Raw genomic sequence first — 18,073 nt, forward strand, 5'->3', positions numbered from 1 at the left:
TTTCAACTTTTTGACCTTTGTTACAGTACAAATAATTTCAGCATCACTCCCGGGAACATTGTCAAGAAGAGCACATTGCAAATTATACTTGTTTAGATTTCAGTATAACACATGCTGGAAAATCTTTGTTTATATAGTGGAATATCTGTGTGTGTGTGCAAGTGTGTGTTTGTGTGGAGACATGATAAGGAAAAAAAGACACAGAGAGTGTTGGACACATCTCTTTTAACAAGACTTAAAGTAACTTTTCAAAGATTTGACATTTTGCTTGGGAGTGTGTAGGTTTGTGTGTGGCATAAAGTGCAATAACTGTTTTTTTGTAAAAACACATTTCATATTGAATGCCAAAGGCAGTGCCAGACAGTTATTACAAATGTTGTTACAGAAAAAAAGAATAAAATTACACCACTTTACACCTTTTAACAACACCTGTTGTCACTGACTGTCAACAGAGAGTGAGTGCCATTGTAGCTGTTGAAGGGAAGGCAGATCTGATACCAGCAGCTGCATCTTCCAATGTAAGACAGGATGGGATAGCATCAAGAGAAAACTACATCTTTCTAGGGATGTCTTGAATCAGTCAGGTTTTCAGACGTCTGTCAGCTACGCAGGTTGTGCAGCCCATGACTCAGTCCTTCTACATCTGTCTGTCTTGTTGTTTTTGTTTATCAATCAGTCCATATCCATCTATCTGTCTATCTGTCTATCTATCTATCTATCTATCTATCTATCTATCTATCTATCTATCTATCTATCTATCTATCTATCTATCTATCTATCTATCTATCTATCTAACTATCTATCTGTCTGTCTGTCTGTCTGTCTGTCTAAATAATAGATAATATATTCTGTTTAGGATTATTCTACAAGAAGTTATCGATATTGTATGTGATGAAATGTCTTGACTTGAACTGATCTCTTCTGTTAGCCTTTGCATGGCTTACAGCATGCTTACAGTGAAAATGCTAGCAGGCAGTAGACATAATTGTTACCATGTTTACCATCTTAGTTCAATGTGTTAGCATGCTAGACCATTTAGCACTAAACACAAACTACAGCTGAGTCTGATGGGAATGCCATTAGTTCTGCAGGTATTTGTCATAAAACAAACTATTGGACAAATTTCAATTCTAATCTGGTGATATGATGACATGATGATGTGACATGAATATCTGCAACATATTTAACAGCAAGTAGTTGTTGAGACAATTCACTTAAAACCGCAAAAGTCAACCTCATGATGTAAGAGGAAAGGTAATCAGGATTCTTCCTCTTGACACCACAGATGTGTGTACCAAATTTGAATCCCTCCAATAGTTGACTCTAATTGATTTCCAGCCTCAGTAGGATTCATCTTCTGAGGACCATGAATGTCTCTACAAAATACATTGATATATTTCAGTCTGGACCAAAGTGGCGGACCGACTGACAGACAACTTTGGTATCTCTAGAGTTATGATGCTATAGTGTGGCAAAAAATTAAGGCAGCTGAAAAAAACTTAATGTAATGAATTTAACGACGCGGTCAGCAAGTTGACTGCAGCACAGTTTTTGCACTTCCGTGTTCCTCTGACATAAAACAAAAGTGACTTTTTGCACATCAAATTGGTTTTTGGTTTACAAACCCAGTGAGGTTACTTCTATTTTCAAAGCTGTATTACCTATGAGAAACTCAACCTGCATGTCCGACTGTCTCTCTTTGACTTTTTTAATTTAGGGTAATGCATTTCGATTTAGTGTGGTATTTATTGCCAGAGTGTTGATTATAATCAATAACAACGACTAAGGATTATGATAAAAAAAATAAAATAAAATCACTAGACACAGTTTGATCAGTAATATAAACAATAACTAATAACAACCGTACTTCAGGCTGTGCAGGAAATATAAAAAACTGCCAAAATAGCAATCTATTCTCTCCTTTCCCTCTGCTCTCCAGAGTTCTTTCTGTACAGCTCAGCTCCGTGTCAGTCTCATGTGAAATGGACACAGTGAGCTGTGAAAACACGCCTCCCTGGACGCACATCACACAGGAGACCCCGCAGCAACTTGTCAGAAATAGGGCTCCACTCTCCTCTCACTCCTTCTTTCTTTCCCTGTTCTTTTTTCTGATCGTTGAAATTCAGATTGAGCAAATATTTTCTCATTCCTTAGAGTCCGATGTGTGAGTAACTGAGTGAGCAACGAGTAGAGGAGTGGGTAGTGTTAGTTTTGTTGTCCAACGATGATTTCTGTGTGCTTGTGAGTGTGTGTGTGTGTGTGTGTGTGTGTGTGTGTGTGTGTGTGTGTGTGTGTGTGTGTGCACGCGTATGTGTTAGAGAGAGAGAGTGAGAGTATCATGCTGATTACAGTTTCCTCTATGGACCATTTAAGATGCAAACAGCAATCAGTAATTTTTTGTGTTATTGAAAATTGGGTGTTGTAACGGGAATGGAAATCTGAACACCGTCCAATCTGTGCACCATTGTTGAGCTGAATTATTTCATCAGTAACTTGACATTTGATTTTATTTACTGTCTATGCATAATTAGTGTTCTTGTATTCTGATCATGGATGGATTACAGAGCAGGTCTAGCAGGGACCAGCCCAGGGGCACAAGGGGTCAGAGCCCCCATAAAAAAGTCAGTATGCTTCAAATCAGTATGCTTATTGGAAAGTAGGCAGCGTTTGAACATAGACTGTATAAAAATATGGACGTAGTTACTGTGACGTCACTCGTTGGTTTCTGAAGAGCGGTTTTGAAGCTCAAAGTGAGGCAGTACGTGACTCTGCCTAATTCCCAGCCAATCAAAAATGGGCAAAGAAGTGGGCCGAATGGCTGATACAAACCACCGAGCGGCTGGTTGACCTGTCACACCTTATGCATAACTTTACGGCTTAATAAAATTTAAACGGGTGAGTTATAAAAAAATTCACCCCCCGTACAGTTGTCATGAAATTAGCTATAGAGACCAAAACCTTTTTTGTACCAGGCTGTAAACATGTTTATTTCTGCTGTAAAGTTGGGCATTTTAACATGGGGGTCTATGGGGATTGACTCGCTTTTGGAGCCAGCCTCAAGTGGCCATTCAAGGAACTGCAGTTTTTGGCACTTCTGCATTGGCTTCATTTTTCAGTCCCGGAGGTTGCCGCTTGGATTTGAACTACTTACTCAAGATCTCTTTTTTCATACTTGATAAAAACTACTTCCGTCACTTTTCATGTATACCATTGAGTGTGACACCGTGAATGCCCTAAATAGACTGATCAAAATTGTGCACCATTATTCCTATTTGTACCGTTCATCATATAACATGTGGCCATTCAGACCAAGTATTAACACTTGTATTTTGTCTTTAGATTTGGTCGGATGACACTTCATATAGACCAAATTTGATTAAAGTAGATTGAACCCTTAAGTCAGATTAAGACAGTGGTTCTAAACCTTCTTTGTCTGACAAACCCCCACAGTCCTGTCAGATGAGCTGAAATATCCGTTCGTCAACAAAATGTTAGGAAATTTTTACAGATTATGGTGTTGTTTATGTTTAGGCCTGGTCTCTTTTTTGTGTATATTTGGTCAAGTTTGAATTGGCATTGCTACCTCTTAGAGTTGCTGAAGCAGGTTTGAACAACCATTTATCATGATTTTTAACTTTCTGTTTCAACTTCTCTGCTTTCTTGCTAATTGGTTTTCACTCACTGTCAACAGCAGAGGGTGGTGTCAGGGTGTTACATATGGCTCAGGCTGGTGGTGGTGGTGGTGGTGGTGGGGTGTCCCATGCAGTCAGTTTGTCTACACAGAAAACATTTCAGCCACATTTTTCAGTGCTTCTATTCTAATCTTGTATTAGAATCAACACAGTTGTCTACACAGGCCTCGTGTAGGCTCACGTTTCACAACCCAAAGTGTTTTTTTAGTCTTCAAGTCTATTTTAACCATAGTAACAACAGTGATTGTTTATTGGGCTCTGAGCTCTGCCAAAGTATTGATGAGCTACACTCAACACTGTTCCTGAACGCATTCTGTGTTGGTAGACATGGACTGAGGACTGAGGCTGCCGCTCTTAAACATGAGTATGTTGGGATTTTTTGTTTTTTTTTAACTACATTAGTACCCCTTGGGACACACATACCACTGTTTAGGAATCAAACTATAGGGATACTTGACCACCAAAGATGGTGATGGCAGGGGAGCTTTACTGCAATTATGCCCAGGGGCCACATCATTTTGTAATCTGTCTTCATGGTCTTCACGTGTTCAGAAACAAGAACATAGTGTATTATTGGCCCTTGTAAGTACAGATGGCATGTATGCTCTTCAACAATGAGGCTTTGATGTAATCTCTCTGGGTTGTGTTATCTCACTTCTCTCCTCAAGGAAGTGGAGCTATTGATAGAAAAGCAAACACACTCTGTCACACTCTTGTCACCCCTGCTCTCAACTTCAATTTTCAGTGCTACTTTCAGTACATCCCTTGCAGATTCAAGGGGTGCAAAGTAAGGTCAAATGTAAGAAAATATATATGTATCCACAATCCCATGAATTTTATTATGTATGTGTCTAAAACACAAACTCTGCACAAGTCAGAGCTGGAAAAGCTGTTGAATAGATCAGGGAATCTCAGCCCTTTTGGCTGGTTGGGACCAGCAAAAAAATCAAGACCAGTTTCACAGACCAATGCTGTAATTGTCTTCTGAACTGAGTCAGTCTTAAGTTCTCTGATTTCATGACAAGATTCAGTCTAGTAAACTATGCTTACATAAGAATAAAAAAGTATCAATAGCCAATATTGCACTGATGGTACCAGGTCATAGAACTGAGAGTTATCAGATCACATATAGTAAATGGTGTTCTGTCTACAGGAAGTAAGTGTTGTTGACAGGATTGCCGGCTGTCACAGTTTGCCAGGGATAATATTGACCCTCGATTGCGATAAGACAAGACAGTGGTCATAAAAAAGCAGAGACGCAGCAGATGTTGTAATAGGTGCTTAAAACTGATAAGGCATCTACAGCTATACTGATAAAAGGCCCTCTCCTGTTACTCAAGAACATAAATTAACCATAAAATGACTCAAACCTCAAACCTTTTTTGTCATATCCCTTAAAACTGATTTTGACCTGTCAACTACACCATGTTACCAGTGCCAGATAGATGCACAGAAATAGTAAAGCAAAATACATTTTAGTAGTAACAGGATAACAAAGGAAAATAAAAAAACATGAATGTTACATGAGACGGACATTACAATTACTGACATTTTGAAGCCTGGAAGTAACTTCTTGTTATTTGGGCCCAGAACGACAGAAGTGATGGAGTCAAGGGAAGAAGAAGTGGGATGAGGCTGAACCATTGAACAATTACACCCCTAAGCAGTAACATTTTCTTAATAAAATAATTATTTTCAAAATTGCCACCAAGACATGCAATAGAAGATACTGACAACTTAGCTTCTTGTGGATACAGTGTGTTTGTTTTCTGCATTTTGTAGAATGATGTTTCATTTCCAGTCTTGGAATTCTTTGTTCTTTTAGGATTGATTTCCAGAGCATCCACTGATGCTCATGGACTTCATTAGAGAGCTGCAATTAGCCAAGCAGAAGAAAAAAGGCTCTATTGTGATCAGAATCAGAATTTATTGATTTGACTGAAAAAAAGACAGTAAAGTAGAGTCCATGTGGAGAGTGAGATAGTGCTTTAACCCCCCTCATCTGTTTGTAAACTAATTGTCTTCTCATTACCTCAGGCTGTTGTTGGTAAAATCTATATGTTTATCTTATTTACCAGATTAAATAAGGGCCGTGGGGTCAGGCAGACTGTCTTTTCACAGGGAAAACCAGAATATGCTGAATCTCTACTAGTCCCTGAGGTACTGTTCAGGCAGTGATATTTGACCTTTAACCTCCCTTGACAGGGGAATAAGAAAGGAGAATTTCCCTTGTGGTACTCACTAAAGCATGGTATTAGTATTGCATTACAAAGACAAACTAACATCCTGATGGAATCTGGCAGAGACAGCTGCTGCCTGTTGCAGTCTATTTGCCTTATAAATATTACTCACTTTCAAGCTGTGATCCAGTTACTTATTTTAGGAGCAAATATCACATTTTTGGTGACTTAACGCAGCGGCAAGATCGACAAATAACTAGAAATCCAGCCTGTTTGTTCACACAAGCTAGCTACCATTTCCAGAAAAATGCAGACTTACTGCAAGAGACAGGACAATTACGTAGCGTGTGTGTGCATGTGTGTGTCAACAGGGCAAGAACATGGGGTGATGAGGACTCTCCTCTGCTGACCTCAATGCAGATTACCAGTGATGGCCACAGCATCACCTCAACTGTAAGTCATAAATACATTAAAGCTCATCCTAAATGATCAACTAAACATGTTTTTTCCAAACCCTGCTCTTTAAAACTGGGTTAATTTAAGCATCTTTAAACAGTAAATATGAATTTACTATAATCTCAGCCTAAATGTACAATGAACTTTGTAATTGGTCTCGTTTCATTTGAATTAATAATTGCTACTAATTGCTTATTAAGGTTTAAGGGTAATTTTGCAAACAAATTCAAACCTACAATCAGATTAAGTAGCAAAGTCTTAAGCCAACCACGTGTGACAAGCGGTCATGGCTGAGCTCACCACACAGCATTGTGCAGACTCTGTGCCAAGAGCTTAGCTCAACACTGATGTATCATTGTATGATTTATGAGAAAGTACAGTTAAATTCTTGCTGAAATAAAGCACACCTAATTTTAAGACTGTGATCGAATTTTCAGAAACCCAGAGACACAAGCTACCTAGCTTCTTAGTCAGCTGTAATCTCATTGGACATGCTGTGAATGGTCAGCAGAAATATGGTTAAATTGACATTTATTTGAACACAGGGCACAGGTAGTGTAATGGGTTGTTTTTTTTAAATTTAACATTTAGGTATGAGAGGACGATGAATATATGAAAGTTTCAGAATGCTAACTGACAAAGTTATGGGTTTCTTTTTTTATTATTCTGCAGTTTGTTGGATGACATATTAACCACAGGTGATAAACAACAGGAGCAGCAGCAGGAATTCCTGAGTTTGCTAGAGACGATTGTTCTCAGCATCTTCCTCTCCATCATCATCATCATGACAGTGTTTGGAAACCTGCTGGTTATGGTGGCGCTCTGCAAGGATCGACACCTACGGTGAGCCTGTTGCCTTTTTCACCATTGGAAGCAGTAACAGTAGTCCAGTGTGGCTTAAACACTTCGTGAAATAAGAAGTCAATCTGTAGTCGTCAGAATTCATACAAAACACACCCACCGTAAACTTAAATCGAGCCATGACCATTAATCACCTTTTAAAGGTTCCCACTCACAGCTGCACGATGATAACAATATTAATGTAACTTTGATTTTTTTTTTTTTTTTTAAATAAAGGCACCTACATGTTAACTGCCATGGATTACCTATCTCAATCAAACTTCTAGTCTGTCAGACTGATTATTATAGTGGACTAAAATAAATGGAAACCATTAACTGCCAGGTTAGAAACTGATCTAAAAAGGTAAGGAAAATGGTTGGCATTAAAGTCAAATGTGACTTTAATGAGACAAGCGCACCAAACACAAAGGGACAAAGCCAGAGTTAAAGCATTTCTTTCCTGTTATTTGTACTGAAAACAACATATTCATGTAAGGCATTCTGGGAAACAGCACACAGAAAATGCCACAGGCGGCAATATAAAATCAGCAAAGATGTCTGTCACACATAGTACTGGCAAATCTGGTTTGGCCTGATATTCAGTCAAACATTGGTAATACTTGTGCATGTTAAAATAGAGCTGGGTTACAACCCACACATAACAGCACAAACAGCTTTCTTCAGAGTGTAGCTCTCAGCACACAATTTCCCCTTTTGTAGATGCAAGATAATTGCAAACACCTGAACAGAAAGCCAATGAACTCATAGGTGACATATGCAAAGTGTGACCACTAGATGGCTCTATAAAATGTATAGAGCACAGACTGTAACAAACATGGACGTAGTCACGGTGACATTTTTGCGATTTGACCATCGCCATCTTGGATTATGGACATGTTTGATTTTTGGAGCCAAAAGTGACCATATTTGGACGAGAGGGTTGAGCTGACCATGGCACTAATTGCTAGCTTGGTTAGCACGGTGCATTTACAATTTATGGTTAACAGTGATAATGCTAATGCTTACGCAAATTTTTCGCTAGCGAAAAACAGGCCTAAAACCGTTAAAACAAAATGTACTCACCAGAAAAACTGATCATCCGACTCATTGATGGGTCTTTTATTACAACTAAACGCTTAACAAGACTTTTTTTAGGTGACCACAATGTTACATTTAACTTCAGTGAACTGAAAACACAATATGAAACAGCAGCAGCTACGCCTGTACGCAATGGTTACATTACATAAGCAACGTTGTTGCCATGGTAGTGACTTGTCAATCACAACGTAGCCATGCCCTAAAGCATGCACTGCTTTATTGTCTATTTTACTCTAAATGGGGCCATAATTTACAAAATGAACATCATGCTGTATTGAAGAAGACTTGAAATTAGCGATTGAGGCCATAAACTCATTAGGAAACAGTTTACTGAGGTAATAAATCAAGAGAGAAGTAGGGTCATTTTCTCATAGACTTCTGTACAATCAGACTTTTTTTTGCAGCCAGTGGAGTCGCCCCCTGATGGCCATTAGAAAGAATGCAGGTTTTTGGCACTTCCGCATTGGCTTCATTTTTCAGCCCCGGAGGTTGCCACTTGGTATAGAAGGAAGAAAAGGATAATAAGAAAAAATAAAGAGAGCAAAATAGGAAAAAAACAGATGTACAGACAAAAACAATAAGAATAATACCCATCTACAACGGCACAGGCACCAGACTACATGCATCAGAACAACTACGAGAAAGAAAATCAATTTCTTCATTTAGTCCTGGGTATGCTGTTTTTTGTAAGCATCCTCGAAAGTTTTTGTTCTATATTTCTGGCTTTGTTCACTTTAATACATCTCTTTCTTTTTTTCTTTCTTTTCGTATTCTGAATTTTAAATTTTTATCCTACCTCTGGTGTTTCCTAATTGCAAATTCAAGAGAATTGGGGGGTGGGGGGTATTGATTGTATTGTTTTTATTGTGTTAAGCTCTTTGTGTTACATTGTATTTGTATGAAAAGTGCTATACAAATAAAGTCTGATTGATTGATTGATTGATTGACTGATATAGCCTCTCAGTGCAAAACAGTCTGACAAGATTATAGCCTGCTTTTCAAACTCGGTTCGTGTCACAAATACGTCAAAGACATTGGAATTAGCCCAAAGGTACAGGTCCTTTTCCCATAAACCTAAAAAAGGGTTAGTATAATTAGGAACAAAACAAGCCCCCATAGCAGTACCCTGATCCTGAGTATACAGTTGGTCTTGGAAAAGAAATACATTATTTTAAGAGTCCATTCTGTAAGCCGAAGAATTAACTCAGAAGGAGGCAAAACATCTGTGGGCCTGCTCCGTAGGGAGGGTTGCAGAGCTTTCAATCCATTATTATGGTCAATATTAGTGTATAAGGACCCCACATCCAAAGTTACCAAGAGACAATTAACAGGAATTCTAATTTCATGTAAGACCTTCGGAACATGAGTAGTGCACTATATGTATGAAGGCAGTTGTTGAGCCAAAGGTTTAAAAGCCCACAAACGGAGAGGCAGGCTCTGTAAGGGATCCATTAAATGATATAATAGGCCTCCACGGGGATTCAAGATTCTTATGAACGTTGGGAAGCTTGTAAAAAGTGGGTTTCCTAGGATGTGCACACCACAAGAAGTCATGCTCTTGTGTAGTTTATGATAATATTCTGGGCTATCCAATTGCTGTAAGGCTTCTTCAACATATTTGTCCTTATCCATTACCATCACTGCTCCTCCTTTGTCAGCTGGTTTTATGATAATTGACTCAGTCTTGGCTAAACAATCCAAGGCAATTTTTGGGAGATTTTCTTCAAATTCTCTCTAACAGTCTTATCAGGTGTAACAAATTCTCAATGTCAAAGTCAATCTTTTTTGTGAAGGCAGTCAGAGTGGCATTTGATACTGGAGGAATAAAATGAGACTTAGGTCTGAAAAGAGAACTTGGGGCTGTGATGACATTTCTTTGGCGTGTTTTGGTGGTACCACACCTTCAGATGGAGGCTGTGTTAGATTCAAATAGATCCACCTTGGTATTAAACTCATTAGTGTGGTAGGTGGGGGAAAAAGAGAGTCCTTTTGACAACACACTGATACAATCTGGGGGAAGGGGTGTCTCCGATATATTAATTACCATATTTTCTTGCTCTGATTCCTGAGGCTCCTCCGCTGCTTGTACATCTCCTGCCCCTCCTTGTTTTGTTCTTTTTATGATAGATCTTGTGGGTTTGGGCCACTCGTCCAAAAAATCAGATGTAGATGAGGCAGCTGGGGAGGATGCAGTGAGATTAGAGGTGGATTCTTCATCACTGCTGGTGAAGTTGAAAGACACAGATCTCCGCTGTTGTGTGTTCTGGTAAGTTGGTCTGGTCCACCTGTAAATCTTGCCCTCTTTGTAGTCATTTCCATCTCTCTTTGACTCAATTTGTAAGTTTCTCAGTATCCTGTTTGAGTTTGTTTTCTAACGGCAATTTCTTCTGGTCATCATACATTTCAGAGAGTTGTGATTTTATCTCAGAAATTGATTTCAGTCTTTTCTTATAGTTGTTCTGATGCATGTAGTCTGGTGCCTATGATGCTGTAGATGGGTATATATTCTCATTGTTTTTTATCTACTTTTTTCTTATTTTGTTCTCATTATTTTTTCTTATTATCCTTTTCTTCCTTCTATACATTTTGTAGAGCCATCTAGTGGTCACATTTTGCACTTGTCACCTGTGAGTTCATTGGCTTTCTGTTCAGGTGTTTGCAATTATCTTGCATCAACAAAAGAGGAAACTGTGTGCTGAGAGCTACACCCTGAAGAAGGCTGTTTGTGCCGCTACATGTGGGTTGTAACCCAGCTCCATTTTAACATGTACAAGTATTGCCGATGTTTTTAAGAATTTCACCGTGAAATATCCATCTGAATAAAGGCTTTAAAATGTTTTGCCAGAAGAGTGCCTTGGACTTTTCTTCTTTTTTGACTTTTGTGTTCCCTACCAAAGAGCACCTTCATCACACTTGTTTGAACTTCTGAGCACTCCAGACCTTTTCTTTCTGAGGTATGCATTTATCTGGAAAACCAGTTTTCAAGGTATTTTTCACTCTCTTGTTAGTTTTATAAATTCAAAACTAGATAATGATAGAGAGATGATTTTAGGGATAATTTCTTGATTCTAACTTATTTCCTCTCCTCTCCCAGGAAGAAGAAGACTAACTACTTCATTGTATCACTGGCGTTTGCTGACTTGTTAGTTGCACTGGTGGTGATGCCCTTCGCTGCAATCGAGCTGACCACCGGCCAGTGGCGATACGGAGAGATCTTTTGCCTAGTTCGAACGTCTCTGGATGTCCTGTTGACTACAGCATCCATCCTGCACCTCTGTTGCATTGCACTGGACAGGTTTGTGTAGTTATGTGTATGTGTTAAGATGTGAGAGATGCGCATATCTAACTCTGAGACGTAGACCTGAAGCCTAAAAAGATGCAGTTTCATTCAGAGCACAAAAGACAAGTAATTATAAATGATTGCAATTAACACACAATCCTTGCAATCCTGGTGCAAACAACAATGAGGATCACTAGTGAAAAAACAATCACAATAAGAGTTTCAAGTCAAGTTTACTTGTGTACAGTGTCCTAGGCAGCATAGGGAAACTTATCAAAAAAAAGATTTTATATAATGATAAAATAATGACAAAAAGTGGGGGTGCATTAGGGCCTGTGAGTGGGGAAAAAGGCAATAACAAAAGGGAAAAGAAAAATCGAAATATTTATGTACAGCAACTATTCCAACAATAAGACTATAGACTTAGAAAAACATTACTGTCCTCCAGGAAGTGATTTGTGGTACAGCACAAAACATATAGACACATTAAAAGCACATCAGATAAACAAAGACAACAATAGTCCAAGAAATTTTATAGCTGCCATCATAAATATTATCACAGTCTAGGCAGGCATTTAAAGTGCATGTCAATAACTATATACAAATAATTGTAATAGAAATAAATAGATAAAATTAGTTTTTATTTTTTATAAAATAAAATAATAGTATAATGCACATCCCCTATCTCTCTAGGGGATGTGCACTCCCCTAGTCCATGTATTTCCCCAGCATCTTGTTTAATTGAGTTATTGCCATGGGAATAGTTTTTTTGCTCAGTTGGTTCAGATTTTGGAATATCTATACCTCTGACCAGACAGGAGTGGCTGGAACTCCACTGAAAGTGGATGGGACGTAACCATGCAGACCTTGTCTGCCTTCTCAGTCAACTTGGTCAGGTACAGGTGGTACAGGTCAGCCTGCTGCTCCCCCATGATTTTCCTACAGGTCTATACAATTTTTCCTAATTTGGTAAGTGTTTTTGGGTAGAGGCAAATACTGTATTTTGGAAGGCCATCCAAATCAAATGAAGCCTATACAGTATAGGGGATAACTAAAATGACAAATAGAGATTGAAATGTAATTAATAAAACAGGATGCCAGATCTTTTATCATCTTGAATTAACAGTTAGGACAGCATTGCATTTCTTTATTTACAGTTTTTAGAAAAATGAGTATTACTCCTAATGTGTGTGAGTGTGTTATTTCAGGTATTACGCTATCTGCTGCCAGCCACTGGTCTACAGACACAAGATGACCCCGGCCCGAGTGGCAGTGATGCTCAGCGGCTGCTGGCTCATCCCTACGTTCATCTCCTTCCTACCCATCATGCAAAGCTGGAACGCCATCGGCATCGAGGACATAGTGAGTCCTCAGCAATGAAGATCAGAAACCAAGGACACAATAATGAACTCAGAGACAAATTATTATTAAAAAATGTATTACAATCCTGCATCAACCCAAATATAGCCAACATTATATTTTAACAAAGTATCACACTGAAGAGTTCATATACCTCCCTCAAAGGCTTAAAGAGAGAGATGTTCTTTCTGTGAGGGCAAATGCAGCATAAACCTTTCCAATATTCTCTGTTCTAATAACATTTCCAATCCCTTGAACAATGACACGGTAATGCAGTGATCACAAAACAATTTCAGTCCCTGTGGAGGCTCTTTTGCTGCAAGCAACGACATCACTTTAACAAGCATTTTCTGCTGGTTTAGATATGTTTTGGCGTGAGGTTATTTCAGAGCTGCCTTGAAATGAGCTGCAGGACTCCCAGAGGCAGACAGGGATAGATGAATTTATTCAGCCAGACTTAATGAAATACACGGCTCTTTTCTCTTTCTCTCAGTCAGGAGAGCATCCAAACAACAGTCCTTGTTTTTAAAAGCTGGCTGAATGTCCTGTGGTCAAATTTGTCTCAGAAATATTGCGAAGGATTTGACATGACTTATGTCTGCACATTCAGTCAGATTAATACATTTTCCTTAATTAAACACACAATTTTAGTTTGTCATTTTTCATGTTGTGTATATGTCTGCCTCTTTTTGGTCACTTGTCTCTCTCCAATAGGGGAAAAAATTCCAAAAATTTCCATTGCGCTCCTGTTCTGCCTCAAAAGGAATTGTTTGAAACTTCTTACTCGAGCTGTCACAAAGCCGCAAAAACTGATTTAATTATTGTGACACAAGTTAAACGATACAGTACATTATGTCTGTTTGGTATGAACTGGTGTCTGCTCCAGTTTTACAAAAGAAAGAGAAAGATTTTACACTCCTGGTGGCATAGTGATTTAAAATACTGTGCACTCATACCCTTGAAATGTACTTAAATACACAATATGTACTGTAGATTAGGATTCTACTACCACATCACACAAAATTACCAGTGTATTTTATCAGCACCAAAGTCCAACTACTTCACCAAGGGCTGCAATTTATGGGCATCAAAATTAGAGGTGCTTCTCTTTCTCTGATTTTCTCTGATTTTCAACCCCCATATTTTCAATTGAGAATAGAGATATGGGTAACTGGCCACTTAGGCTAAATATCTTTTTAGCAAAAAATAAAAATATACTTATTTCACAATGCAACAAAGTTGTATAGAAATCTTTGCTTAAAGGAATAGTTCAACATTTTGGGAAATATGCTTATTTGCTTTCTTAGTTAAATGAGAGGATTGATATCAGTCTGGTGTCTGTTCATAAAATAGGAAGCTGGAGCCAGGAGGTAATTAGCTTAGCTCAGCATAAATACTGGAAGCAAGGGAAACAGCTAGCTTGGCTAAGTTTCAAAAATAAGCATATTAACACCTCTGTAGCACACATTGTATCTCTTTTGGTTTTTCTGTACACAAACAGCTATTTAAAAACAACTTTTAAAGTTGGAAAGAGCCAGGCAGCTGTCTTGCCTTGCTTCCAGTCTTTATGCTAAGCAAGGTGAATCACCTCCTGACTAGCTCCAAACTTAATGCAGGTACATGACTCTAACTCTGGGAATTCAAGCAAAAAAGAGTATTTCCCAAAATGCTATTAACTTCTCTAACTCACTTCAGAATGTGATTCACAGTGATCAAATTCAGTTGCATACAGGTTGCTAATGCTGACCACTGTGTATTGTTTGAAACCTATTGAAGTTATTGCAATTCCTACTGGTCACCAGCAGAGGTCAATTAAAGTCACTGATTATTTACTGCTTATTCATCATGTCACATCTTCGCTATTTTTGTGTCTGGGTCTTTTTCAGATAGAGGAGAGGCGAGCCTTGACTGGAGGTTCCAACGACACAAGCTGTGTGTTTCTGGTCAACCGACCCTACGCCCTGATCTGCTCTGCAGTGGCCTTCTATGTCCCGTTGGCCCTCATGGTCCTGGCTTACCAACGAATCTACGTCACCGCCATGACCCACGTACGGCAGATAGAGACGCTACAACGTGCCGGCTCAGCTCCCATGACCGGAACAGCTCCGATCATGACTGTGAGGTCCTCCACTTCCTCAGATCCGTCAGAGCACTACCGCTTTAGAACAACAATGGGCTCCTCCTCTTCAGAGAAGGCTCCCATGACAAATAGCCGCTTGCGTGTTGAGACAAAGGCGGCAAAGACACTGGCAGTTATAATGGGGTGTTTTTGCCTATGCTGGGCACCGTTCTTCATCACCAACGTGGTGGACCCCTTCATCCACTACTCAGTGCCCTGGCAGCTGTGGACAGCCTGGTTATGGCTCGGGTATATTAACTCAGGACTGAACCCTTTCCTGTACGCCTTCCTGAACCGGGCGTTTCGGAGGGCGTTTCTGGTGATTCTCTGCTGTGGGGATGAGCGGTACGTACGGCAGGGGAGCTACTCCTACGGACACACCCACAGAGTGTGCTCAGCTGCGTCAGTCAACGGGACATCTATGGCACTGAGGTAAACAAAAAGTAAAGAAACAGTCACATTCGCACCAGTTTCTGCTAACATTTCCTCCATATTTTATTCAATACATTTAGGCCAATGAGGCTGATGAATTCAACATTTACTTTCCTGTCCCTGTTCAAGTTCCAAAGGTTAACTTTGACAGGTCCTCTTGACAACAAGTGAATTTGCATGGTTGGCCAGTTGAAACGGTGCTATGCAATATTACACTACAAAATATGTATTAACCTACGACGAATACAACCTTTAACATCACATTTTCACATCACATCCTTTTTTCCCAGACTGCATGGCAATTTTGTTTCGAGAGTTAGTGAATGTTTGAGTGTGAGTAAATGGGTGATGGATCTGAGAGCGTGCTTGTGTGTTTATTGTCTTGCTGTCCTCACTGGTAAAAGTCATTTAAAGAAGAAATCAAGGCTTCAAGCAGGAACTAGGTTCATTTTTCTCTTGCTGCAAAGAGTGTCCTTGGACTATGGGAAAGTCTGTTTTATTTGCATTTGTGTATCTTTGTTGTGCTGTACAATTTAGCAGACGGTGCTAGATTGGACTCCTTTTTGTCCCTCTGTTCTTATGTTTGACAACCAGATTTTAGCAACATTTTGTTTGCGCCCTTTTGTTGCAGCAATTTCAAATGTTAGCCCAAAGATGCAGCACTGTTCCTTTCACATTATTTTCATTTAGGCCACGTGTCTTACACGAATGTGTAAATGATAGATGTTTAGCAACTGTAATGACCTGCAGATGGGACATTTAACCAGAAAAAGAAAATTATCTTAGACTGAGACATTTTGCCACATGAATTTAATAGTTGAATCATTCCCTGACTTTAAATTTAATTTCCTTTTTATTTATTGCCTTTGTAAAGCCATCAGTTAAAAAAAAAACAACTGACAACTTGCTCTTACTAAATGCATGTTGGCTTTAAAGTAAACCTCATGTTTCCGTTAAAGATATGCATCATCTGAAGTTGTTTGTACATGGACCAGTACATTTTTGTAAGCCTTGACTCATCTGAGGTGTTGAGATAATGATCAACTTCAATTTTTCCAAATGTGTTTTTTTTTCTTTAGAATCTACAATTGAATGATCATGTATAATACCACAATGACAGCCTAACAGTGCTTTTTTTACAGCGGGGTTTCTGTTGACGTTAACGGTGGTGATTTAGTTGCATTGGTGCTCTCAGTTCCTTCGAGTGGAGAGAATGATGGAGGAGGTGACCTGCTTGTGTCTGCACTGTTTAACTTAAACACAAGCACTTCACCACTGCAGAGAAACAAAGACATACGCACTTAAACACACACATACACAGATAGATACACCACACAGCTGATATATTAATTCATACAAAACATGTAAGAGCACAGACATGTGAGTGAAACCCTCCGATATTGACTAAAAGTCTTGTGAACATATGCAGACACACAGTGCACGTAAGTACACACTTTTATGCTAAATAAGTGTCATTTTGTTTGTTTCTATGTGTGTGTATGTTTCAATGTGTGTCTCCCCTATGCATGTGTGCATAGGGGAGACACACATACTGACCTGATATCTCTGTTCCAGTCGTACAGTAGTGGTTTTAGTTGTAATGTGTGTACAGTGTGTGTGTATGTTTGGTGTCTGTGTGAATTTTTGTGCTTTCTGTCTGTGTGTGTAGGAAACAGTAAGGCAAACAGTGTTAACTCCAATCTCATGTCCTCTCTTAAAATGTGTCTTGGACAGAAAACAGACTCAGATAATCAGATTACCGCCGGCAGGATACTGGAAACTTACTGCTGAAATGACCGGAGGAGAAATCCTGTCGAATAATTTTGTCAGTGAGGTCTGGGCGTTAAGAAACAATCTGTGGGTGGATGGCTATGATGTGTGTGGCTGCTTCTCTTTTAGATTACAAAAAAGTGTCTTCATCTTTTCTTTGTCTCTGTGTGTACTGTATGTGTTTCTGTGCGCACATGCCAAAAAACGGTCGGTATGTTGGACTCCAAGCAAAAAAGAGGCCAGTTTGTTCTTTCGAGGATCACAATTGTGTTTTTTTGAATGTTTAAGGCATTAACTAAATTGCACACACTTTACATTGCTGTGGACCATCTTTGAAAGTATGGTATATGCTTATTATAATGATTTCCCCACTTTCAGTCAGCCATTGATTGTTTTCTTCGCTGCCCTTGAAATCGGTGGTGGATGGAGGCACGAATAGATTTTTTTGTCTTCTAAACACTGTAAACAGCCTTCAGCTTGCTGCAGCTTATAAAGCAGTTGTCTACTTTATTTTGTGGTCAGAAATTCGTTTTCTAGTCTCAGTCTACTGAAGTCTTAGATTATAGAGTATAGTGACAAAGGAGGAAAATTGAATTAAAATACTGATATTATATTATATATAAAACAATTGCAAAACTGAAGTTAAAAACCTACATTGTTTACATCCAGGTTTACTCTCTTGCAATCTTCTTCCATGCCTTTTTTTTACGCATCACCACCACATATAGATCAGTGAAATAGTGAGAAATCATTTTTTGGAATGTGCATCCTTGTGTAGCAGCATGAGAACAAACAAAATGAGGATCCACTTGCAAAACGATTGCTCCATAGCGTTACTAGTGGTCAC

General features: G+C 39.0%; 1 protein-coding gene across 6 annotated transcripts in view; it reads left to right on the plus strand.

The window, feature by feature from the left end:
* si:dkey-247m21.3 (5-hydroxytryptamine receptor 4) overlaps positions 1-18,073 on the plus strand; it is a 57,878-nt gene that overhangs the window by 16,297 nt on the left and 23,508 nt on the right. Inside the window, exons 2-6 of one of the 6 annotated variants that reach the window (XM_044334416.1) lie at positions 6,244-6,325; positions 7,001-7,171; positions 11,361-11,561; positions 12,755-12,908; positions 14,792-15,629. In XM_044334416.1, the coding sequence (XP_044190351.1) occupies positions 6,303-6,325; positions 7,001-7,171; positions 11,361-11,561; positions 12,755-12,908; positions 14,792-15,460 (1,218 nt within the window). In that variant the 5' untranslated portion in view covers positions 6,244-6,302 and the 3' untranslated portion in view covers positions 15,461-15,629. Of the gene's footprint in view, positions 1-6,243; positions 6,326-7,000; positions 7,172-10,910; positions 11,253-11,360; positions 11,562-12,754; positions 12,909-14,791; positions 15,815-17,190; positions 17,823-18,073 lie in introns of those variants that run through there. The other 5 variants (XM_044334411.1, XM_044334410.1, XM_044334414.1 and 2 more) reach the window with 5 other exon arrangements.

This window comes from Thunnus albacares, chromosome 18 (genome assembly GCF_914725855.1).
Source record: "Thunnus albacares chromosome 18, fThuAlb1.1, whole genome shotgun sequence".
Taxonomy (NCBI): domain Eukaryota; kingdom Metazoa; phylum Chordata; class Actinopteri; order Scombriformes; family Scombridae; genus Thunnus; species Thunnus albacares.